The sequence below is a fragment of the Leptonychotes weddellii genome, chromosome 3 (genome assembly GCF_054177405.1).
Source record: "Leptonychotes weddellii isolate Sample4059 chromosome 3, ASM5417740v2, whole genome shotgun sequence".
NCBI lineage: Eukaryota > Metazoa > Chordata > Mammalia > Carnivora > Phocidae > Leptonychotes > Leptonychotes weddellii.
This window is the reverse complement of record NC_138371.1, coordinates 103,525,001-103,550,617: the sequence shown is the minus strand read 5'-3', so window position 1 is coordinate 103,550,617 and position 25,617 is coordinate 103,525,001. Positions and strand designations below refer to the sequence as shown.

Below are 25,617 nucleotides of genomic sequence, written 5' to 3'. Positions count from 1 at the left end.
GGTGGAGTACCCATTCCATCTTGACCTAAGGTAGCAAGGTAGCAGTGGCACCAGCAAGAGATCCTGGAGCATTATGAAACTATGTATAGCAATGGGACTCTTTTATGCCCAATGCAATGTTAATGAGTAAATCAAATATAAAAATCAGGCAACAGGAAAGCTGCTCTGGTGAGAACAGTAGATGGAAGCATCAGGCTACTAGTTGGGCTCCTGGCCTTTCCTGATTCTAAAAAACCTTAGAGCTTTAGGTAACAGTTTGAAAACTTCTAGGGGAAAGCTGATCTCTGCACTAAAAAACAGTTTAGTAATTTAGGAACCACGCTTTACATGAACAGTATTTACATGCAGACAAACAGGACAAACAGGTCAAAATTAAAGTAATACTATAATATTGGAAATGATGTTAAGACAAGTAAAAACATTACTCAACTTCACAATAATCACAGATAACAATATTCTAGAAAAAACTGCCCAAGATTATTGCTTTCACCAGTTAACATATAAAACTTCATCTAAAACTTTCAAAAACTTACTTGGTTAAAGTCCTTTTGTCTCAAGTATGTAATTGCCTTGTTTATTTCCAGATCATTTGCTAACTCTACATATTGAGACGCTTTCACAACTTCAACACACCTATAATGGAAAGTATAAAAAAGTTTTTTATTTTGTTTTGGCATATTTATGTTGTTGGTGGGTTCCTTATGACTTTTCAAAACAATGTTAAAGTGCCCCTTGTGCTATCTAAGGCTAAGCACCTGATTTCTTCCAATGCAGGGAGTAAGTTACTGAATTCTTCAGTTCTACACTAATCTTATCTAAATTTCCTTTAGTTTACTGTCACGTCTAATTACTTACGGTATTTTAAATAAAATTGGATTGATATATATAGTCTCATTTTTTAATTAACTACTAAAACAATTTCAATTTGTAACAGGTAAAAGTCTTTCTAATGTATGTTCTGCTGGTGAGAAAAATTCTATAGAACTTGTAAAATATGTTTAAGTTTTATGTCTAACTTGAACGGACTATCACAGATCTGTTCCCAAAGCACACAGAACATTTGTTTTTAACTATGTATCAGACACTGCACCAATTCCTTTATAAGCATTATCACATTTAATCCTCACAACAACCCTGAAAGATAGGCATGATCTCTCTTTTATAGATAAGAAAATGGAAGATCTGAGATCAAACATCTAGAAAACTGTCAAGTAAGAATTTGAAACCAATTTTTATTGATACCAAAATCCACTGCACCAAGACTATTCTTCAAATTGAGGTCAACTGAAATCAGTTTAGTTGATCATGACCCTTATTTAAAAAAACAGAACATATAAAATATCAAAGGGCATTATACATAATAAGGACAAGGACTGTTTCATGCAACTTGTTTCAGTAAACAATGAAGAAGAAGAAATAAATTTCTTACCAAGGTTCTGGTTCAAAAATATTTCAAATCCAATGGCCTGGACAAAGAATTTTTTTTTAAAGATTTATTTATTTATTTATTTATTTATTTATTTATTTATTTATTTATTTATTTAACAGAGACATAGAGAGAGAAGCATGAACATGGTGGGGAGGAGCAGAGGGAAAGGGAGAGAGAGAATCTCAAGCAGACTCCCCACTGAGGGCGGAGCCCAATGTGGGGCTCAATCTCACTACCCTGAGATCATGACCTGAGCTGAAATCAAGAGTCGGACACTTAACTGACTGAGCCGCTCAGGCACTCCTGGCTTGGACAAACAATTTAAAAACATTAAAGCAGAAGATCCCTTTCTTCAGGTAGAATCTTTTATTTTATCCTCGACTTATCAAAGAACTTCTCTGCTTGCAGTGGGGATAGAGGACGTGAAGCTCTGCCTGCACAGTACCCCTCTGAATGGCCCTCTGTCCCCAGCCCTACCCCAACAAAGTAGCCTATAGACATGGCTAAGACTGCAAGGGTTCCAAGAGAATGATCTGGAAACCACTGATACACCAATGCATTCAGCAAACATTTGTTGAATGTCTACTAGATGTCAGTAGTAGACATTCAACTGGTATATTTGGTACAGGGGCTAAAAGGATAAACAAAGTATGGTTCATGTCCTTACAGGGGAAGCAGACCAGTAAATTAAGTTCTGTGTAAGAACTATTATAAAGGAATATAAGAATGCAGCAGTAGAGACTCTAAACCAGACTGGGGAAAGGTATTCAGAAATATCTGCCACTCAGTTTGAATCTAACTTCTTATTACTTACAAGAGACACACCTTAAATTAAGAACATAGAATCATCAAAAGTAAGGTGAAAAAAAGAAATAGCACGAACCAAAAGAAAACAGACAATGCAAACTTTAAGGCAAGAGACATTATTAGAAGTAATAAAGGACACTGCTTAATAAAAAAGGCTTATTAATCCACCAGGGATATACCCCTATTCTAAATCTTCATGCACCCAATAACATAACTTCAAAATAATATAAAACAAAAGTTAATAAATCTAAAGAAATGCAGAAATCTACAACTATAGTAAAAAACCTTTTAACACACTTCTCTCAATAGCTAAAAGAATATGCAAACAAAAATCAGTAAGGATAAAATGATAGATTCCTTAAAAAATACACCTTATTAAAAATGACACGAGAAGAAAATCAGAAGTCTTATATTTATTAAAAAAGTAGAATCTGTTTAATAAAACTCTTCTTATAAAGAAAACTTCAAATGCAGATGGCTTTACTAGTGAATTCCTCCAATTGTTTAATAAAAAAATAATACCAATCCCATAAACTCCTCCAGAGAGGGGGAAAGTATCTGAACTTGTGGTATAAAGTCAGCTTACCCTTGTAACAAAGTCAAAGACATTATTTTTTTAAATTACAAACTTCAGGGGCACCTGGGTGGCTCAGTCAGTTGAGTATCCAGCTCTTGATTTTGGCTCAGGTCATGATCTTGGGGTCATAGGATCAAGCCTCATGTCGGGCTCAGTGGGGAGGTGGCTTGATTCTCTCTCCCTCTGCCCCTCTACCGGCACTCGCTACTCTCTCTCTCCCTCAAATAATAAATTCTTAAAATTATAAACTTCATCCTTCTCATTAATACGGATGCAAAAATCCTCAGCTAAAGATTAGTAAATCAAATCCAGTGATATTTTAAAAGGATAATACATCACAATCAAGCAGAGTTCATTCCAGATGATTTAAATCAAAAATCAATCTTACGATTTTTTGATAGATGGATGTTCATAAAACTCTTAGCTAACCGAAACAAAAGGAAACATTCCTTAATATGATAAAGAGTATCTGCAAGAATCCTATAGCAAGCATCATACTTAATGGCAAGTTGTGGAAAGCTTTACCCCGTGAGATCAGGAGCAAAACAAAAACGCCTATTTTTTTTTTAATTTAATTTTATTATGTTATGTTACTCATCATACAGTACATCATTAGTAAAAATGCCTATTCTATCACCACTTCTATTCAGCCTGAACTGGACATCAAAGCCAGTGCAATGAAGCAGGAAAACAAAAAGAAGCATAAATATTATCTGTAGATGGCATAAATGTGTATGTAGGTAACCCAAAAACATCTAGAGACAACTATCTGCATTAGTAAATGTATTAGTAAAAGTGAATGTATTAAGGTCAGTGGATAAAGATCAATATCTAAAATTCAACTATATATCTACATACTAGAAAAGTGCAAGTAGAAAATGAAATTTTAAAACTATGCCCTATACCATTAAAAACATCAAACACGTAAGAATAAATGTAACAAAAGACATGCAGATGTCTAGACTTAAAACAAAAAAGTATTTGAAAGAAATTAGGGAGACCTAAATGGAGGAATGTATTGTACTTACAGATTTAAAAAGTAAACATTTTAAAGATGTTCTCTCCAGACTGATCTATAGATTTGAATGAAATCCCAATTAATTTCCCCGTAGGTCAAGAGAAATGGAAGACAAGCCACAGAGTAGGAAAAAATATTTGAAAAACAATGTCCAGACTCTCACTAAGCTACTGCACAGTACTGCTGCCCCACTGTCCAAGAGGCCTGCAGTGACCAAAAACCAATGCTAGCCCCTAATGCTAGTGCATGTCCCAGACAGCAGCCTGCAGAGCCTAAGCAAATCCAAGCTCCTGATACGACTTCCCTTGTGGTCACCAGTCTCCCCCACCTCCCAGGGCCTTCCCCTTGTGTACCCCTTACATAAGATCCCCATGGAGCTTACCCAAGCTCCCTCTCTTTTTGGCTTGAATTGACTACTCTGGCCTTATCCCATGCGCCCCCAACACTCCACCCACAGACCCTAACAAGGCATGTGCCCCAGGTCCTGCCTCTCCCTCTGCCTGCACCCTGTCCTGACTTGCCTGTGTGGTGCCTCCAGTTTGCTGTGTCCTTCCTCCAGGACCTGGGAGTAAGAAGCTTCTCTATCTCAATTTCTCATGGTCAAGAATAACATTCCACTGTATGCATGTACCACTACAAAGCAATGAAAACCAACAAACCAGAGCCACATGCAACAACACTGACAACTGCCACACAGAGTAAAAGACACCACACACAAAACAATATGCAAGCCGAGTCCACCTATATGATGTTTAAAAAAATGCAAAACTATAGGGATGCCTGGTTAGGTGGTTAAAGCTTACAGAAAAGCTAGGAAGTGATTACCATGTAAGTCAGGGGCAGTGCCTGCAAAGGGCACAGCAGAACTTCTAAGGTGCTATGTTCTATTCTTTAAATGTTATTAATCTATACAGAGGTTACATGGGTGTTTGCTTTGTGATAAATCACTGAGCTGATGTTAATGTTTTATACAATTCTTATGTGCTTCATATTTAACCACAAAAAGGTTAAAAATAATTTTAACCCTATACAAATGAGTTAACAAAAGTATGGTAAGAATTACAGAATAATTTATAATGAAAAATCCAAATAATGCCAGGACTGACTTTTTCCTTTTGGTTTTCAATACACAGTTGTATTACACTATATGAGTTTCCAAACCTGGCTGCACATCAGAACCACATGGAAAACAATGAAAAAATATATATTCTTCTGTCCCATCTAACACCTACTGACTATCCACTTTCAACAAGTTCCTCAGTCAGCGGCAGCTGAGAAATACTGGCCTAGCAGAGGGCAACGGTTCTGTATGTTGGATATAGATAATGGGACCCTGTAGAGGACTTTAAAAAATGCTGATCCCCGAGCTCAATCCCCAGAAATTCTGACCCAAATAGTCTACAGTGCAGCCTGGACATGGGGATTTTTAAAAATTCCCTGATGAGGGGCACCTGGCTGACTCAGTCATTAAGCATCTGCCTTCGGCTCAGGTCATGATCCCAGGGTCCTGGGTTCAAGCCCCGCATCGGGCTTCCTGCTTGGTGGGAAGCCTGCTTCTCTCTCTCCCACTCCCCCTGCTTGTGTTCCCTCTCTCGCTGTGTTTCTGTCAAATAAATAAATAAAATCTTAAAAAAAAAATTCCCTGATGATTTTAATATGCAGCCAAGGCTGATAATCACTGGTAAAAAGTTAGAGAATGGTATACATGAGAATCATGTTGGCGGGGGGAGGGTGAAAATATACAAACACGGGGCGTCTGGGTGGCTCCGTTGGCTGGGCGTCTGCCTTTGGCTTAGATCATGATCCTGGAGTCCAGGGATCGAATCCCACATCGGGGGAGTCTGCTTCTCCCTCTGACCCTCCCCCTCTCGTGCTCTCTCTCTCAAATTAATAATAATAATAATAATAAAAATAAATACAAACGCTTGCTCTCTATCTCAGAACCCTAACTCAGATATATTGGAGGCGGGGGTGGGGGTACCTACTCACTGTTCAATAAGCTCACAGTGTAATTCCAGTGAATTACATTGTTTAAAAGTCACTGGCATAGTAAATGTTCTGACCTTAACTATGTATTTGTCCTTAGTGAAGCCAATACATTTTTCAGCACTCATTTCTCTCAGCTATAAAAAGGCCATGATTTCATACCTATCTCATTTGAGACAAAGCATATAACAGTGTTAATCAAGAATCCAAAGAAGCTGTGCTCAATAAATTGAAGCTGAAGTAAAAAATTTTTGCCACAATTTAGGATGTGAATGATACTATACCAGGCCTGAGCTATACACTCATTGAAATCTGCCCCAGAGAGAAGGAAACAAAATTAATGACCCTGTCTTTAGTAAAAATATATAAAATTTCTGGCTTTATAATTAACTTACTAATAGTATTAGTCAGCTTTGAGAGCTAGATATTGGCATAGTCCAGATTTCAAACAGGCTGAAATATTATTCAACAGTGAACAAAACAACTAGCAATCACTTTTTTAAAATAGTACCATTAATGCCATTAAAAAATTTAGCCTCAAAAAACTAGGTCTGAGCGAACAGAACTGCCGATATGTCTAAGTGAAACAGAAGACTCTGTATTGATTCGTCTTAATGAAGTCACTTAAATATTATGAAATGGAACAGAAATCAGGTAAGCTTAGTTTAAATGTTTTTTTGTTTGTTTAATTTCAAGTCCTGAACACTCTCTAAACATTGAACAGATGTTATTTATATCTTATAAAGCCTCTTCTTTAATATTCTACAAAGAACAAGACATATGACGAAATTAGACACAGAGAAAGTATGACACCTATAAATAACTATTATGGGATGATCTCCTATATATAAAGTATTTTTTTTTTTTTAAGATTTTATTTATTTGTCAGAGAAAGAGAGAGAGAGCACAAGCAAGGGGAGCAGCAGGCAAAGGGAGAAGCAGGTTCCCCGCCGAGCAGGGGGCCCGATGCTGGACTCGATTCCAGGACCCTGGGATGGTGACCTGAGCTGAAGGCAGATGCTTAACCGACTGAGCCACCCAGGCATCCCATACAAAGTATTTTCTAACCACAGTCAGAAGCTATGATGTTGACTCTAAAGATCACTGTCCTCCATTTAAAATATACATACATACATACATATACAAATGCATAGTTTACATATATAACCACATAAAATGTACACACATATGCATATGCTTATATGCACATACACATATATATTGCAGTTTCTGAAAAATATTATGTAAGATTTATGAATAACAAACATCTTTCTTCAAAGTTACTAGAAACAGGCTTTCATGTAACCTGAGATCTGGCAAATTTCTTAAAAAACTGCCGAGTTCTATCTAGGGAAATGAATGCCTACCTAGTTAACACATAAGGAAATAAGACTTACTACGTTTTAGGTTACGAATGAAATCTTAAAAATACCTATGAATTATAACATAGTTATGATATCACTATGCACATCACTATGCTCTTTGGCTAAAATTAATATTTATACTGGGTAACATTAAAAATACTGAGTTAGGGGCGCCTGGGTGGCTCAGTCGTTGGGTGTCTGCCTTTGGCTCAGGTCATGATCCTAGGTTCCTGGGACTGAGCCCCACATTGGGCTCCCTGCTCCACGGGAAGCCTGCTTCTCCCTCTCCCATTCCCCCTGCTTGTGTTCCCTCTCTCGCTGTCTCTCTCTCTCTCTGTCAAATAAATAAATAAAATATTTAAAAAAAAAAACTGAGTTGGAGGAGTGATGCCAGAAAAATGGTGGTATAGGAATTTCTAGTACTGTACCCTCCCCAAAAATCAATTTTAAGAACTACCCATGCATGAAAATACTTTACAAGAGCTAGGGATTCTAGGTGAGGGATTATAGCACCTGGGTGAAGATCAGATGTAAGAAAGACACTTTAAGGAGGACAGATAGATTCATAGACCCCTTTCATCTTTCCTCTGAGTCCAGACAGCTCATCATGGAGAGAGAAAGACTCTCTCTAAGAGAAGCTGAGTAAAGTAAGTGTCTGACTTCACTGCAGACTCCAGTTCAGCCCACCCCAACACCAGGCTGACTCTCAATGCCCTTGGTGGCTCCCTAGCAGGCTCTTATGAACCCAGGCTCCTGCCCACCCTGTTACATGTAGTTTTCTACATCGTCGTGGCTCCTAGGCATCAGGCTCCACAGACAGTACCTATGAACCAAGGCCACCAGCTCACCCCAGTGCCTGTTGGCTCCAGTGGCCATAGGTGGCTCCTGCAAACCTAGGTCCATGGCCCAACAGGCAAAGCAGGCTCCAGTGGTTCCAGACAACCTTCAGGTTCCCAGCAAGCTCCCATGAACCCAGGCTCCTGACACATCCCGGCATCAGCCAGCTCCCAGGCAACAACTTTGACCCTACAAAAAAGATAAGATGACAGAGCCCAGAGACAGGATGACTACTGTATACCCAAGCTTCTGACCCACTTCAGCACCAGGCTAGCTACTGTAGCCCCAAATCCCAAGTACCAGGTCAGCCCCCAGGTTCAAGGCAAGCTCCCACAGACCCAGATTCTTGGTCCACCCAAGTGCCATAATGACCCCTGCAAATCTAACCTCCATGACATCTCCTGAGGACTCCAGGATACAGGCCAACTCCTGTAGTCCTAGACTCCAGGTTGGCTCTCACAAAACCAGGCTTCCAGCCTGTCTCAGTACCAGACCAGCCTCTGCGGACTTAGATGCTAGGCCCACCCCAGGGGTCCCCAATGCCTGGTTGGTGCCTGGAAACCTAGGATCCAGGTCTGCCCACACAGACCAAGGTCCCAAGCCCATCACCCCAGATTTAAGTACCAAGCACACCCCAGTGAACCTAGGCTTCAGCTCCACCCTGTGACCTAGACACCAGACTGGTCCCCGTGTACTCAAGCACTAGGCCTGCCTACCTAATAACCCAGGCACCAGACCTGTCCACTTGAATACTCCACCAGATGGTCGACCCAGAATCTCTGGACAGGCTGACTGGTGAAGGGCTTTGCTTCATAAAGCCAGTCTGTAAAGGCTAGAAGAGGTGCCTACTTCCTCAAATATACAGATAAGGACACAAGAATCATGAATAATCAATAAAATATATAACCACCAAAGGAAACTAATAAAATTCTAATGACTGACTCTAAAAAAATGGAAATCTATGAACTGTCTGACAAAGAATTTAGAATAATCCTCTTTAAAAGGTTTAGTCAAAAAAAAAAAGTTTAGTCAACTTTAAGAAAACAGACAACCAAATAAAATTAGGAAAACAACACATGAATAAATTGAGAAGTTCCACAAAGAAATAGAAACCATTAAAAAAAAAAGCAGAAATCCTAGAGTTGAAAAACACAATGACTAAACTGAAGAATTCATAAAAAGCTTCAACAACAGACTTGACCAAGCAAAAGAAAGATATAGTGAATTATACGCCAGATCATTTGAAATTATCTAGTCAGAAGCACAGAAAAATAAAAGAATGAAAGAAGCCTATGTGAATTATGGGGTATCATCAAAAGAAACAATCTACCCATTACTGGAGTCCCAGGAGAAGAAAGAGAGAAGGGAGCAGAAAGCCTATTTAAGGAATAATGTTTGATAATCCCAAATCTGGTGAGAAATTTAGACATCCAAGTTTATGGAGCTAATAGGTAACCCCAAAACTTCAACACAAAACAACCTTCTCTAAGACACATCATAGTAAAACTGTCTAAAGTAAAAGATAGAGAATTTTAAAATCAGCAAGAAAAAAAAGTTCCTCACATATAAAGGAACCCCCATAAGACTATCAGCAGATTTCTTACCGGAAACCTTGCAGGCCTGAAGAGAGTGGGATGATATATTCAAAGCACTCAAAGAAAAAAGCTGCCAACCAAGAACATTTTACCTAGCAAAGTTTCCTTTCAGAAATGAAAGAGAGAGACTTTCCCAAAAGACAAAAACTGAGGGAATTCATCCCCACTAAACCTGCCTTACAAGAAATGCTGAAAGGAGTTTAAGACGAAATGAAAGGATGCTAATTAGTAATATGAAAACATATGAAAATATAACACATATTGTTAACAGTATGTTAACTAGCCAAATTCAGAATACTGTAATATTGTAATATGGAGGTATGTTAATCACTTAACTCAAAAGGATAAAGGACAAAGGTATTAAAAATAACAATAGCTACAATAATGTTAGTGGGTACACAATATTTAAAAAGTTAAATACACAATATAAAAAGAGGTAAAATTATGGGGAGTGTAGAAGAGTAGAGTTTTTGTATGCAAAGTTTTGTATGCAATAGCTTGAGGCTATTATAACAATAAAATATTTTATATAAACAAAAATCTACAGTAGATACACAAGAGGCAGAGCAAAGGGAATCAAAGCATACCACTATGGAAAATCATCAATTCACAAAGAAAAACAGTGAAAGAGAAAGAAGAAACAAGGGAACTACAAAACAGCGAGAAAATAATAAGATGACATTAGTACCTATCAGTGATAATTAATTAACTACTAAAATTAATAATTACCTATCAATAGCCTTATCCATCAATAATTACTTTAAGTGTAATTGGATTAAATTCTCCAATTAAAGCACAGAGTGTCTCAATGCATTAAAAACAAGTCCCAACCATACAAGAGACTCACTTCAGCTTTAAGGACACACATAGGCTCAAAGTGAAGGGATAGAAAACTACTGAACAGTGAATCGGTCAACCAAGAAATCAAAGAGGTAATAAAAAAATACACAGAAACAAATAATAATGAAAATCCAATGATCCAAAATCTTTTGGATGCAGCAGAAGTGGTTCTAAGAGGGAATATTATGAAAAAGTATATGCCAACAAATTGGACAGCCTAGAAGAAATCAATAAATTTCTAGAAACATATAACCTCCCAAAGCTGAATCAGGAAGAAAAAGAAAATCTGAACAGCCCAGGATCATATATATGGTTTCAGTGCTAAATTCTAAGCCAATCCTTCTCAAACTCTCCAAAACACTGAAGCAGAAAACTCCCAAACTTATTTTATGAGGCCAACATTACCCAATACCAAAGCTAGATAAGAACATTACAACAAAAGAAAACTACAGGCCAATATCCCTGATGAATATTTATATGCAAACATCCTCAACAAAATACGAGCAAACTGAACTCAACAGCACATTAAAAGGATCATACACCATAATCAAGTGAGATTTATCACTGGAATGCAAAAATGGTTCAATATAAGCAAATCACTAACTGTGGTACAGCACATTAATAGAATGAAAGATAAAAATCATATGATCATCTCAATAGATGTAAACTGAACAATCATTCATGAGAAAAAGTCTCAACAAAAAGAGAAGACGTGAGTGTTGGAGAAAAGGGAAGCCTTGTGTACTGTAGGTGAAAATGTAAACTGGTACAGCCACTGTGGAAAACAGTATGGAAATTCCTCAAAAAATTAAGAAGAGAACTACCATAAGATCCAGCAATTCCACTTCTGGGTATATAGCCACAGGAAATAAAATCTCTAACCCAAAGAGATATTTGTACCCCACATTCATTATAGCACTATTCAATAAAAACTAAGAAATGTAAACAATCTAAGTGTCCAGATGAATGGATAAAGAAAATGTGACACACACAGACACAGACACAGACACACACACACACACACACGTATGCACGCACACACACAGAGGAGTATTATTTAGCCATAAAACAAAGGAAATACTGCCTTTTGAGACATGAATGGACTTCAAGGGCATTATGCTATGTGAAATAAGTCAGACAGAGGAAGGACAAACACTGCATATTCTCACTCATATGTAGAACCTAAAATAAAAATAGAGAGTAGAATGGTGATACCAGGGGCTGGGAGGTGGGGGAGACAGGGAGATGTTGGTTAAAGGGCACAAATTTTCAGGAATAAAATAAATAAATTTTGGGATGGTGACACCATGGGAGACTTTTAACAAAATTTTAAACATTTTAAACAGTGTTAGCTAACAATGAAGAAATGCTTTTAAACTTCTAAAAGAAAGTTACAATTTAGAATTTTAAATTTTTTACATCATAAAATAAATGACCAATCAGGAATGAGAATAGCATTACACGTTTACAGACATGCACAGAAAGATCTTAAAGGGGTTAATTAAGGATGAAGTCAAGGAAAAAGAACATTTTAACAAAATGGTGACTATAATTAACAATTCTGTATTATATACTTGAAAGTTGTTAAACAAGTAAATCTTAAATCTTATAAGCACAATTTTACACAAGCTCACAGAAGCTCATTTATCTTCCAGTTTTAGCTGCAAAAAAAAAATCTTATAAGCACAGTTTTAAAAAGGTAATTATGTGAGGGGATGGAGGTGTTATAACCTTACTGTGGTAATTGTTTTGTAATATATATATATATCAAACCACCACACTGTACACCTTAAATCTGCATATATTATATGTCAATAATATCTCAATAAATCTGGAAAAATAAAGGGGAAAAATGCTGAGCTTGGATAAAACAATATGTGAGGGTAAATCTGGAACCTCAGTAAAAGAATGGGTCTTCTTTGATTCCTTCTTTCATTATATCAGTATCCACACCAAAAATCTCTTGAAATCTATCTTTAACATGAATGCGAATACATTTACTTTCATATTTCATGGCAGCTGTTTGTGAACATTTCTTAAGTGAACCTACCATTTTTCTAATACAAGGCTTCATTTAACAATAGAAACATATTCAAGTAAAAACATATACCTAGGTAAAAGTAAAATGATATATGAGTAGAACCATCTAGTCTGGCTTGATCTTAAGTCTCATATGACAAAAGCAATGCCTTTTGATAAGTTAAAATGTTAATTTAGTGGAAAATGTCAGTCAAACTGACTGGATGGCACTTGATAATGTTCAAAATTTCACTCAATTTCTAGGGTGCAAAGACAAAATTATAATCATATTTTTGAAAAGGTAAAAACGTTAAAAACTAATATGTATGCCTAGTAAACATTAAGAAAATTCAGGTTAGAGTTAATAATAGTAAAACAGGGTCGCCTGGGTGGCTCAGTTGTTAAGCGTCTGCCTTCGGCTCAGGTCATGATCCCAGTGTCCTGGGATCGAGCCCTACATCGGGCTCCCTGCTCTGCGGGAAGCCTGCTTCTCCTTCTCCCGCTCCCCCTGCTTGTGTTCCCTCTCTTGCTGTGTCTCTCTCTGTCCAATAAATAAATAAAATCTTTAAATAAATAATAGTAAAACAAATAATATGTACTATTCAGCATAATTAAAGATAAATAAACAGAGTTCATTTATCTTGAGGTGGTTGTCCCCCAGATCAAGGAAATCTTTGGTTACAACCACAGTTTGGTGCCCACAAAAAGGAATACAGTGATTCTGTTGTACTATAACACTGGTCAAAACACGAGTACTGTGTACATATATAGGGACACATTTTAAGGGACTCATTTATAAACTAGGCAGGCAACTAGTCAGGTAGAAAACCAGTCATTCTAGAAAAACACACCATATCTGAAATGAGTAAAGAAACTGGAACTGTTTATCTGAAAAGAGAAAAAACTCTAAGAAAGTCCTTCCATCACTATTGGCACTAACTGGCAAAATTTCTGATTCAAAACAGCAGCAGACCTATGCATTTATCTCCCATTCCTATCTACATGAGCAAATACAACTTCTAGAAGAATGAGAAAATGCTGGCTTATAAAGCAGAGAAAAGGAAGTGACACCAAGAAAGCAGCAACAGAGAGAGCTTCCTGCCCCCACTGAATCCAGGTGAGACTGCGTTTCAGGGATGGCAAGTGAGGGACTGAGCTGAGAACATGGCTGAATTCAGGTGCCTGCCTGCAGGGCTCTTATGGAATCACTGAGCGCTCCATCTCTGTGTGCAGCAAAGGCCCACAGACTCCCCTTATCCAGACAACCAGAGACAATGAAAATGCTCTTGTAAATACAAAATAATTAAATGGAAGGATTGGATGAGAAAGTCAAGAAAGTCTCCCAGAAAGCAAAGTAAGAGATGGAAAATATGAGAAAGATAAGCAACAAGAAAGCCCCAAACACAATTGATAGAAATTTGTAAGTAGAGAAGGAAATAAATTATCAAGGAAATAATATAACACTGTTTCCCCAAATTGAAAGGAAACAATATACTACAAATTGACGGGTCTACTGAGTGCTTAGGAGGAAGACAGGAAAAAAGACAAACTTAAACATACCACTGTGAAATGTCAGAATAACACAGCTACAGAGGAAATTCTAAAAATCATCAGAAAGGAAACATAGGTCACCCACAAATAACAAAGATAAGCCTAGTATTAGACTTCTAATCTGCAACAGTGTTAGCTAACAATGAAGAAATGCTTTTAAACTTCTAAAAGAAAGTTACAATTTAGAATTTTAAATTTTTTACATCATAAAATAAATGACCAATCAGGAATGAGAATAGCATTACACGTTTACAGACATGCACAGAAAGATCTTAAAGGGGTTAATTAAGGATGAAGTCAAGGAAAAAATAACTATTTTTTAATAAACAAGAAACAAGAAAAAAAGATCCAAACCAGGAGAGAAATGGCAGTAATCACCAAGATGACATTTAACACCAGGCCAAGACGGCAACCATCATATGGAAACTGAAGCAGAGATATTCTGTAAGGGAGAACGCCAATAAAAACTTGAGTCTGCAACAGAAGCAAAAAGTGCAAAAAAAGAGAGCCAAACAACTGGAAATACCAACAAACACAAAACATCTTGGATCAACTGTGAAGCCTCCCATACAAATTAAACCAGGGAGACAGTGTATTCCAAGGAACAGAATGGACTCCAAGGAATAAACAGAATGGGTAAGCATCTGAAAGATTGTAAGAATATGACAAAGAAAACAGAAGTTATGTCTAGCAAGAAGAAACATGAAAGGTACATAGAAAACAAGAAAACAAAACAAAACCCAACCTCATAGCTACAGAGAACAGACTGTTGGTTGCCAGCAGTGGGGGCAGGGAGGGGGTGAAATGGATGAAGGGGATCAAAAGGTACAAACTTCTGGTTATAAAATAAATAAGACATGGGATGTAATGTACAGTATGATCATGGTTAATAATACAGTATTGCGGGGCACTTGGGTGGCTCAGTCGTTAAGTGTCTGCCTTCAGCTCAGGTCATGATCCCAGGGTCCTGGGATTGAGCCCCGCATCGGGCTCCCTGCTTGGCGGGAAGCCTGCTTCTCCCTCTCCCACCCCTGCTGCCTGTGTTCCTTTCTCTCGCTGTGTCTCTCCTCTGTCAAATAAATAAATAAAATCTTAAAAAAAAAAACAAAAACAGTATTGCATGTTTGAAAGTTGCTAAGATATATCTTTTTTTTTTTTTAAGATTTTATTTATTTATTTGAGAGAGAGAATGAGATAGAGAGAGAGCATGAGAGTGGGGAGGGTCAGAAGGAGAAGCAGACTCCCTGCTGAGCAAGGAGCCTGATGCGGGACTCGATCCCGGGACTCCAGGATCATGACCTGAGCCGAAGGCAGTCGCTTAACCAACTGAGCCACCCAGGCGCCCGCTAAGATATATCTTAAAAGTTCTCATCACAAGAAAAAAATTTGTAACTATGTATGGTGACAAATGTTAGACTTATTGTGATCACTTTGCAATATATATAAGTATTAAATCATTTGTTGTATACCTGAAACTGATATAATGTTATGTATAAATTCTATTTCAATAAAAAAACAAAAATGAAAGAAAGAAACGAATATAGTAACTCTTCTGTACTTGACTTTGTAACTATGTACATGTATCTTGGATTTTTAAAATTCTGTAATGTACCATATAGAAGAGGTCATAGATTCAGTCTATGTTTGCTTGAAAGATCACAGAAAAAGTTCCATGAGAGGCAATTTTGGGTTCAATACAAAGAAGATTTTTCTAACCCTTAAAGATGTTTAGAAATGAAACAAATGAGTTGAATACCAGAAGACTCCAAGCAGAAATTAAATGGCCACCTATATGGGACGCTACAAAGGGGATTCCTGTACTGGGTGGAAGTAAGAAAGAAATTCACTACTCACTCAACAAATGATCTAAGATTTTTCCAACTCTAATAAAATTCTTCACTTCTGTTTAGGAAGTACATTACATCAGGAGACAACAGCCCCTTTAGGTGTGAGAGCTATTCCTGAGGATAGAAAGTTTTAGTACTACTGACAAACTTTAGGTAGAAAAGGAAAAAATGAGAAAAGATACAGTAAAATGAAAAAGGATACAGGTTGGGTTTATATAGTGGAATTATGTATCCTTATATCGAATGGTAGCACACTTGCCTTAGTATTTAAGAAATGACATAAGCAATAAGAAAAAGAACTTTTAGAATGCCCTATATTGATTTTACCATATAATATTACTTTCCTGGTAAGTAGAAATCAATATTCATAATTACTTTTCTAATAAAAGTTTAAATCAATACAAGTATAAATTATGAAAACAACATATCCATCCAGTTATACTGAATTTCTCTCTTACCAGTCATAACCTACAGCAAAAGATGTTTCAATTACAGGAGCAATGAGTTTTGCGGCTGTCATGATGTATTTTTCTGCCATGGCCTTCCTATATCAAACAAACAAAAAAGTTTTATTGAGACACTTGGTATAAAGAGTTTGGATTTTTTTTTTTAAGTATAAACATTACCTATCAAAGCTAACATACCATGAAAGTCTACTAAATGGTGGACAGCTACACTAGAAATCTGTCCGTAAGTCAGGTTGACAACCATGGCTAGGAAATGGGATTAGCAAGCCATAACTGCCTTCTGGATCATCTCTTTCTTTTCAATGCAGGCTGACAAATGGAAGAAGAAACACTGGACGAACATAATAAAAAACTGATTTTAAAACAAAACAAAACAAAGAAACACTGGAGAAACACAAAGCTCTGCAGCTGCAGTTACATAACCTGCACTGTCTGTGGACATGAAAGGAAAGGGTAAAAATGACCATTGAAGAAGTGTGCGCAGGAAACAGTAAAACTGAATTACTACGTGTCTCCATAGGTTTGTCTAATCTGTACCTTTCCTATAAATGGAATCATGAATATATAGTCTTTTGTGACTGACTTCTTTCACTTATCATCGTAATGTTTTCAGGGTTTGTATGTACTGTGGCATATATTGCTATGTCATTTCTTTTTATGGCTAAATAATATTCCAGTATATGGACAGACCATATATTATTTATCCATTCATCAGCTGTGGGCATGTGGGTTGTTTCCACTTTTTGGATATTATCAGTGCTACTGCTATGAACATTCGTATATGTTATTGTGTGGACATATGCTCTAATTTCTCTGGGACAAACTGCTGGGTTAAGTATGAGGAACCTTTGTTGAGGAATCTTTGGAGGAACTTCCGAACTGTTTTCCAAAGTGGCTATACCATTCTACATTCCTGCTACCAGCTTACAAGATTTCAGTTTCTCCACATCCTCACCAACATCTGTTATTATCTGTCTTCCTGATTACAGTCATACAAGTGGGTGTGAAGTGGTATCTCGTGGTTGTGAGTTGTATTTTCCTAAGAAGTATAGAACTTAAGCATCTTTTCATGTGCTTAATGGGCATTCACTTATCTATTTTGAAGAAATGTCTCTTCAGATCCTTTGTATGCTTTTAATTGGCCTTTTTATTAACTGGCCTTTTTATTACTGAATTGGAAGAGTTCTTTACATACTGGAGAAATAAATCCATCTTGGATACATGGTTTGCAAATATTTTCTCCCATTCAGTGGATTGTCTTTTCACTTTCTTGATAGTGTCTTTTGAAGAACGAAAGTTTTTAATTGTGATGAAGTCCAATTTACCTATTTTTTTTTTCTTTTCGTGTGCTTTTGGTATCATATCTAAGAAGTCACTGCCTAATACAAGATCAGTAATACTGTTGTTTTTTTCCCTACGAATTTATAGTTCTAAGCTCTTACAGTTAGGTCTATGATCCATTATTTATTTATTTATTTTTATTTAATTGACAGAGAGAGAGACAGTGAGAGAGGGAACACAAGCAGGGGGAGTGGGAGAGGAAGAACCAGGGTTCCCACCGAGCAGGGAGCCCAATGTGGGGCTTGATCCCAGCACCCTGGGATCATGACCTGAGCTGAAACAGTCGCTTAACCGACTGAGCCACCCAGGCATCCCCTATGATCCATTTTGAAGTAACTTTTGTGTATGGTATGACAGAGACCCAATTTCATTCTTTTGCATGAGGATATCCAATTGTCCCAGCAGCATTTGTTGAAAAGACTATCTTTTCTCCATCAAATTGTCCGGGCACTTTTATTAATTATAAATGTAAAACTTTATTTCTGGACCCTCAATCCCATTCCAATGATTTCTATGTCTATCTTTATGCTACTAGCATAAAGTACTACCACACTTGATTGGTGTAGTTTTGTAGTGTGAGCCCTCCAATTTTGCTCTTCTTTTTTCAATATTGTTTTGTCTATTTTGGATCCCTTAGATTTCCATATGAATTTTAGGATCAACTTGTCACTTTCTAAAAAACCACTGCTGGGATTTTGATATGGATCACACTGCATCTATAAAATAATTTGGGGAGCACCGCCATTTTAACATTAAGTGCCTATCCATAAAAATGTGATGTCTTCCCATTTACTTAGCATATCCTTCAGTAATGTTTTATACTTTTCAGAGTGTAAGTTTTACATTTCATTTGTTAAACTTATTCCTTAATTATTTTTTGTGCTACTGTAAATGTAATTATGAATTTCATTTTGGATAGTACATTGGTAGTGTATAGTATATTTCTTAGTATTGATTCCTATATATCGATCTATTACTCTGCAAGCTTGCTGAACTTATTAGTTGTAATTGCTTTTTAGTGGATTCTAAAATTTTATGTAGGATATTCCACATACAAGATCATGTGGTCTGTAAACAGAGATAATTTTGCTTCTTCCTTTCTAACCTGGATGTCTCTTACTTCCTTTTTTTGCCTAATTTCCATGGTAGGACCCCGAGTGCAATGTCGAAGTAGTGACAGGAATATCCTTGTATTGTTCCTGCTCTAAGGGGGAAACCATTCAGTCTTTTGTCATTAAGTATCTCAAACTGGGTTTTTCATAAATGTCCTTTATCAGATTGAGGAAGTTCGTTTCTACTCCTAGCCTGTTGAGGTTTTTTTGCTTGTTTACCATAAAAGCATATTGGATTTTGTCAAAAAAAATTTCTTTGTTTTTATACTGAGATGATGATGTGGTTTTGTCCTGCATTCTGTTGATATCCTCTTTTATACTTACCGGTTTTTACACAGTAAACCAATTTTGCATTCCTAGAATAAATCCCACTTGGTCATGGTACACAATTCCTTTTATATTTTGTTTGTGATTTTGGTTTACTAGTATTTTCTTTAGGATTTTTGCATCTATATTTGTAAGATATTGATCTATTGTCCCCACCCCCCCTTTTTTGTACTTTTTTTTTTTTTTTTAAGATTCTACCCATTTACGTGACAGAGAGACAGAGCCAGAGAGCACAAGCGGAGGGAATGGCAGAGGAGAGGGAGAAGCGGGCTCTGCACCGAGCAGTGAGCCCTACGCGGAGCTCGATCGCAGATCCCCGGGACCATGACCTGAGCTGAAGGCAGATGCTGAACCATCTGAGCCACCCAGGCGCCCCGTACTGTCTGTCTTGTTTTGGTATCAGGGGAATACCAGCCTCATAAAATGAACTATTTTCTGGAAGAAGTTGTGTAGAATTGATGTTAATTCTTTTTTAAACATCTGCTAGAAATCTCTAGTAAAACCATATGGGCCTGGAGATTTCTTTTTCAGGAGGTTTAAAATTACAAATTAAATTTCTTTAATATTTATAGGGCTATTCAAATGATCTATTCCACATTGGGTGAGTTGTGGTCATTTGTGTTTTTCAAGAAAGTGGTCCATTTTGTCTAAGTTGTCAATTTTGTGGGTGTAGGGTTGTTTGTAGTGTTCACTTATTATCCTTCTGATGTCTACAGAGTCTGTAGTGATAGCTCCTGTTTTGTTCCTGATACTGGCAACCTGTGTCTTTTTTGTCAGTTTTGCTATAAGTTTATTAATTTTATTCATCTATTCAAAAAATCAGCTCTGTGTTTCACTTATGTTTCTTTCTTTTCAATGTCAATGATTTCTATTTATTATTTCTTCCTTTGGCTGCTTTTGCTTTTCTTTTTCTAGATTATCTGGGAGCTTAGGTTATTAAGACTTCCACTATCATTCTAACTGCTTTCCCTTAAGTGTTGTTTTTCACTGCCTCCTTTCAAGACTTTGTCTTTAATTTTCAGAAGTTTAATCATGATGTATCTTCACATGGATTTCCTTGGGTTGATTCTCTTTGGTATTTATTCAGTTTCTTGTATTGTATATTTATTTCTCTTGCCAAATTTGGGGAGTTGCCAGCCATTATTTCTTTAGTCCAATCTCTTTCTCGTAAGACACTGATGACACAAATTGCAGATCTTTTGTTATAGTCCCAGATGTCACTTAGGCTCTGTTCATTTCTGTTTTTACTCTATTTTCTGTTGTTCAGATTGAGTAATTTCCATTTTCCATATTCCAGTTCACTGAATCTTTCCATATCCCGTTTATTTTCCTGTTGAGCCCACCCACTAATGTTCATAATCACTTGCTGAAGCATTTTTATCATGGTTGCTTTAAAATTTGTCAGATAACTCTGACATCTCTGTCATGTCAGTGTTGGAGTATATTGATTGGATTTTTCTTTTGGTTTGAAATCATCCTGGTTCTTGGTATGACAAGTATTCTTGATCAAAACTTGGGACATTTCTGCATTATAATACTCCAAATTTTTTTAAAAAATCTTCTGTTTCAGCTGGCTTTTTTGACACCGCTCCACCAGGGAAGAAGAGATACCACCTCGTTATCATCAGATAATAGATGTCTAGGTACCCAACACGACCTCCTTTGATAACCAAGGTGGGAAGAAGTCCTTGTTTCTGCTGGGTGGGGCAGGAGTTCCTGCTTCTACCATGGTCCCTACGGACACCACAGTGTGGTGGCTTTGTTATCACTGAATGATGATGAAAGTTCTGACTCTCCATTATTTTCTCTGACACCGGGAGAGAGGGGGAGTGCCTCATTACTGCCATATGGAGTGGAATTCCAGGATCTCCATGTGCCGTCTGTTGACACCACAGAGTGGTGGGACTCATTAAGGGCCTGTCAGATTAAAGTCCTGGCTCCCTACTTGGACTTTTGGGGTATGGGTGTCTCTTTATAGACTTATCAGGGTGGAAAGCTAGGCTCCCATTTGACTTTTGCTGGCATACATGGGAGTGGGGCCATAGTGTGTGTGTGGTATTTATCTAAAAGTTTTCAGTCTTGTTAGCCTACTCCTTTCCTTGTCCTTTGGCTAGAGAAAGCAGGCTTTTCTTGGGGCTTTTGTTTTTTTAAATACAACCATTGTCATTTTCTGATTGCCAGCTTCTTCAGCTCCAAGTTTGGGAAACATGAGGGGAACTCACTGCCATGTTGTTCCTCAGATCCTGAGGTCCCTTGCTGATCTGCCCTATTTTCTCCACCTTTCTTCTTATATTTGTTTTATATAGAACTTCCAGGGTTTTTATTTGTACTTAGTGGGAAGAATGGGGAAAACTATGTCTACTCCACCTTCCCAAAAGTATTCTTTTTTTTTTTTTTAAGATTTTATTTATTTATTTGACAGAGAGAGACACAGCGAGAGAGGGAACACAAGTAGGGGGAGTGAGAGAGGGAGAAGCAGGCTCCCCGCTGAGCAGGGAGCCCGATGCGGGGCTTGATCCCAGGACCCCGGGATCATGACCTGAGCCAAAGGCAGTCGCTTAACGGACTGAGCCACCCAGGCGCCCCAGAAGTATTCTTAATAGTAAACTAATTTCTAAAAGTTAAGGACCTTCTATACATATAATGAAATATCATTCATCCTTAAAAAGGAAGGAAATCCTGTCACATGCCACAACATGGATGAACCTTGAGGACGTTATGATAAACATAATAAGCCAGTCACAAATACTGCAATTCCACTTATATGAGGTAAATGAAGTCAATTCATAGCGACAGAAAGTAGAATGGTAGTTGCCAGGTGTTGGAAGCAGGGCCTAGAGAGTTGTTCAATGGGTAGAATTGCAATTTGAGAAGATACAGAGTTCTGGGGTGAAATAGTTGAAGGGGATTAAGAGTAAACTTATCATGATGAGCACTGACTAATGTATAGGATTGTACATCTGAAATTAATATAACTTTAATGACACTGGAATTAAAAATGAATAAATAAATAGAATTAGCATTAGCATATGACCCAACACTTACACAGACACATACACGAGTTCTGAAGACTGGTTATAAAACAATGTTAATGCACATAACATTACCAAACCATGAAGTCTTATGCACCATAATTAAGATGGCAAATTTTATGTTATGTATATTTTACCACAATTAAAATAATTAAGGGCCCTCTATCATGTGCTATATTCTTAATACATATACAATAAATATTAGCACTTTCAGACCATACTTGGCAGAGACTAGGTACCATATTGGAGGAAGGAAGAAGTAAGAACAATTTTGTCTTTGGGAGATGAAATTTAATTGGAAGCTGGGCAAAAATACATAAAAATATAATTTCTTTAAATAAAAGTAATATAGGGGTGCCTGGGTGGCTCAGACGGTTAAGCGTCTGCCTTTGGCTCAGGTCATGATCCCAGGGTCCTGGGATCGAGCCCTGCATCAGGGCTCCCTGCTCCACGGGAAGCCTGCTTCTCTCTCTCCCACTCCCCTTACTTGTGCTCCCTCTCTCACTGTGTCTCTGTCAAATAAATAAATAAAATCTTTAAAAATAAATAAATAAATAAATAAAGTAATATAAGCAAAGTTCTAATATTGCACCAAATGCAGAGGGAAAGCAGATTACAAGAAAATAGTAAGAGCTACTGAGTAAGAATAATTGGGGTCAGCCTGAGAACTTTGATTATCTTGAAGGCAAAAAGAGAATCTAGTACTGTATAGAAATGGTGAAACAATAGCCTTATTGGAGAAATATACTGAATATAACAAGTTTTGAGAGAAATAATCAGAATGTACATTCAACTTTTTTACAAAAATTAAACCTATATTACTAAGGCACAAAATATTACCTTTCACGTTCCATTTGCCTTAGATGATCATTTTTTATAGCTTCAATCACCAAGTTGGTGTGTGGATCATCCTGGGAAAATAAAATTGGAAAAAAAAATGATGAATTCAGAAGTAAATACCAAGAACTTGGATTTCTAATCAACCTCACCACTAAGTAGTTACATAAAATGGAGAGTAAGTTAATCTTTCTAAACTATCTTCCCTCATTTCTTCTCATTTTCTTCTCATTTCTGATTACCAATTACATTCTCCTTGAACAAACAGATTCTGAGCAACTGATAAAAGGTCAGACTGGATAGAATAGGACCAAGTACACAGAAGCTGTGTGATATTATAAACTCTAAACTTAAGTATAAATGCTTTAATGATCATCAAATTCTTTAGTAATCAATATCTCTGCTCTCTATTAAAAATACAGATGATTTTTTCATAAGATATTTTTTCTTAATATGAAAATAATATATAGTAATGTTTACTTAGCACTTACTATGTTCCAGGTACTGTTTTAAGCATTTCACATACATTACCTCATTTAATCCTTACAACCCTATAAGGTAGATTTTTTTTTTTTTTAATTTATTTATTTGACAGAGAGATAGCACAAGTAGGCAGAGCAGCAGGCAGAGGGAAAGGGAGAAGCAGGCTCTCTGCTGAGCAGGGAGCCCGATGCAGGGCTCGATCTCAGGACCCTGGGATCATGACCTGAGCCGAAGGCAGCCGCTTAACCGACTGAGCCACCCAGGCACCCCTTTAAGGTAGATTATTATAATGAGTCTTATATTATGTATAAAGGAACTGAGGCATAAGAAGAGTAAGTACTGAGTGATGGAGCCAACCACTATGCTGTAATACCCTTATAATCTATTAAGAAAATCTGTTAAGTTCAATTTATGAAATTGGCATTATTAAACCATTTTGATCTATAAATACAGGCAATTTCATATGATTTGGCTTAATATGAAATAATATAGCAGTATACCAATACTTTATATGTAAAAACCTGAAAAATATTTTAAAAGCAGTAAGAAAAATTATCTCACTGCTTGGAAACTATTTCTATTTTGGTGTATTTCCTTCCAGTTTATGTTCATGTATGGGTGTGTGTATATCTTTTTTTTTTTTTTCACTTGGTTTTTCACTTAATATTGTACAGTATTTCCTCCTTAGGGCTCCAAAAATATGACTTTTGTATTTTGCTTCACTCTATGCATAAGGATAAGGAATTCTTCTTTTCATTTTTGATCTATTTATTACACATAGTTTTAGTTTCCTCTGTTAAACAATGACTGATAAAAAAACAGAAAAAAAAAAAGGCTTTAGGGGTGCCTTCGTCAAGATAGTTTTCTTAAAGAATGGCATGTAATCTTATATTTTGTAAGATTTTCTCTTTTTTCACTAAAATTGTGAAGTTGATCTTTAACCATAAGCTCTAGCCCTATTTCAACAGAGTCCCATTCTCAACCTAATTTAAATAACAAATGAAACTGATAAAAGCACATTAATTAAATTTAATTAATTAAAACATATTAATATAGGGCTAGGAGAAACCTAAAAAGTCATCCATTCCAACTTTTTCATTCCTAGAAACAGAAAAGCATGGATAACTAGTAGCTGGCTACACAGCAATCTTCTTCATACTCACACTTGGTGAAATATATTTATCATCTTCATCAATTTCTAAGGGAACAGCAATCAATTTTTGGAATGCCTTCTTCATTTTGTCTCGATCTCCAACAGCAAAGTAACTAAGAATTAGGTTGAAGCCTGCCTTCAGATTTGGGGCCATACTCATGATGTGCTCAAATGAATTAATGGCATCTGAATACCGACCAGTTTTTATAAATGTAACACCAATGTTCTGCATGATTTTAATCCTAAAGAAAAACAAACACGGATAAGCTTTAAAAGCCTCAATTCTTTAGTATGGTAATCAAGACATTCCACAGAGAGTTTCCTTCTTTTCTTTCCCACATTTTGTCTTGCTAAAGCTTTATTGAGGTTTAACTTACATAAAATTCACTTGTTTTAAGTACACAATTCAGTGAGCACTGCTATATCTCCACAGCTGTGAAACTATAACCACATTCCTATTTTAAATCATCTCTATTATCCTAAAAAGAAAATCTGTGCCCATTAGCAGTCACTCCCCATTCTTACCTCCTGCCCTAGGCAATCATTAACCTACTTTGTCTCTCTGGATTTGCTTTTTCTAGGCATTGCATATAAATGGGGTCATATATAGTATTTTATATCTGGCTTCTTTCAATTAGCATAATCTTTTGAAGGTTCCTCCATAGTACAGCATATATCAGTACTCTATTCCTTTTATATTTCCAAATAGTATTCCACAGTATGAATATACCATATTTTATTTATTCATTGCCTGCTTGACAGACATTTGATTGTTTCCACTTTGAGGCTATTGTGAATAATGCTATGAACATTCACACACAATCCTTTGTGACAGCATATTTTCATTTCTCTTGGGTATATACCTGGGAGTGGGATTGCTGGTCCACTGGTAAATTTGTGTTTAACTTTTTTTTTAAGATTTATTTATTTGACAGAGAGAGACATAGCAAGAGAAGGAACACAAGCAGGGGGTGTGGGAGAGGGAGAAGCAGGCT

The 25,617-nt window shown here is 36.8% G+C and overlaps 1 protein-coding gene across 1 annotated transcript in view; it reads right to left on the bottom strand.

Annotated features, from left to right (window-relative positions):
* Positions 1–25,617, bottom strand: part of IFT88 (intraflagellar transport 88) — a 125,041-nt gene that overhangs the window by 71,517 nt on the left and 27,907 nt on the right. Inside the window, exons 8-11 of the mRNA XM_081815493.1 lie at positions 24,633–24,864; positions 22,990–23,060; positions 16,329–16,415; positions 534–633 (exon numbers count right to left, since the gene is read on the bottom strand). Coding sequence (XP_081671619.1) covers positions 534–633; positions 16,329–16,415; positions 22,990–23,060; positions 24,633–24,864 — 490 coding nt within the window. The remainder of the gene's footprint in view (positions 1–533; positions 634–16,328; positions 16,416–22,989; positions 23,061–24,632; positions 24,865–25,617) is intronic.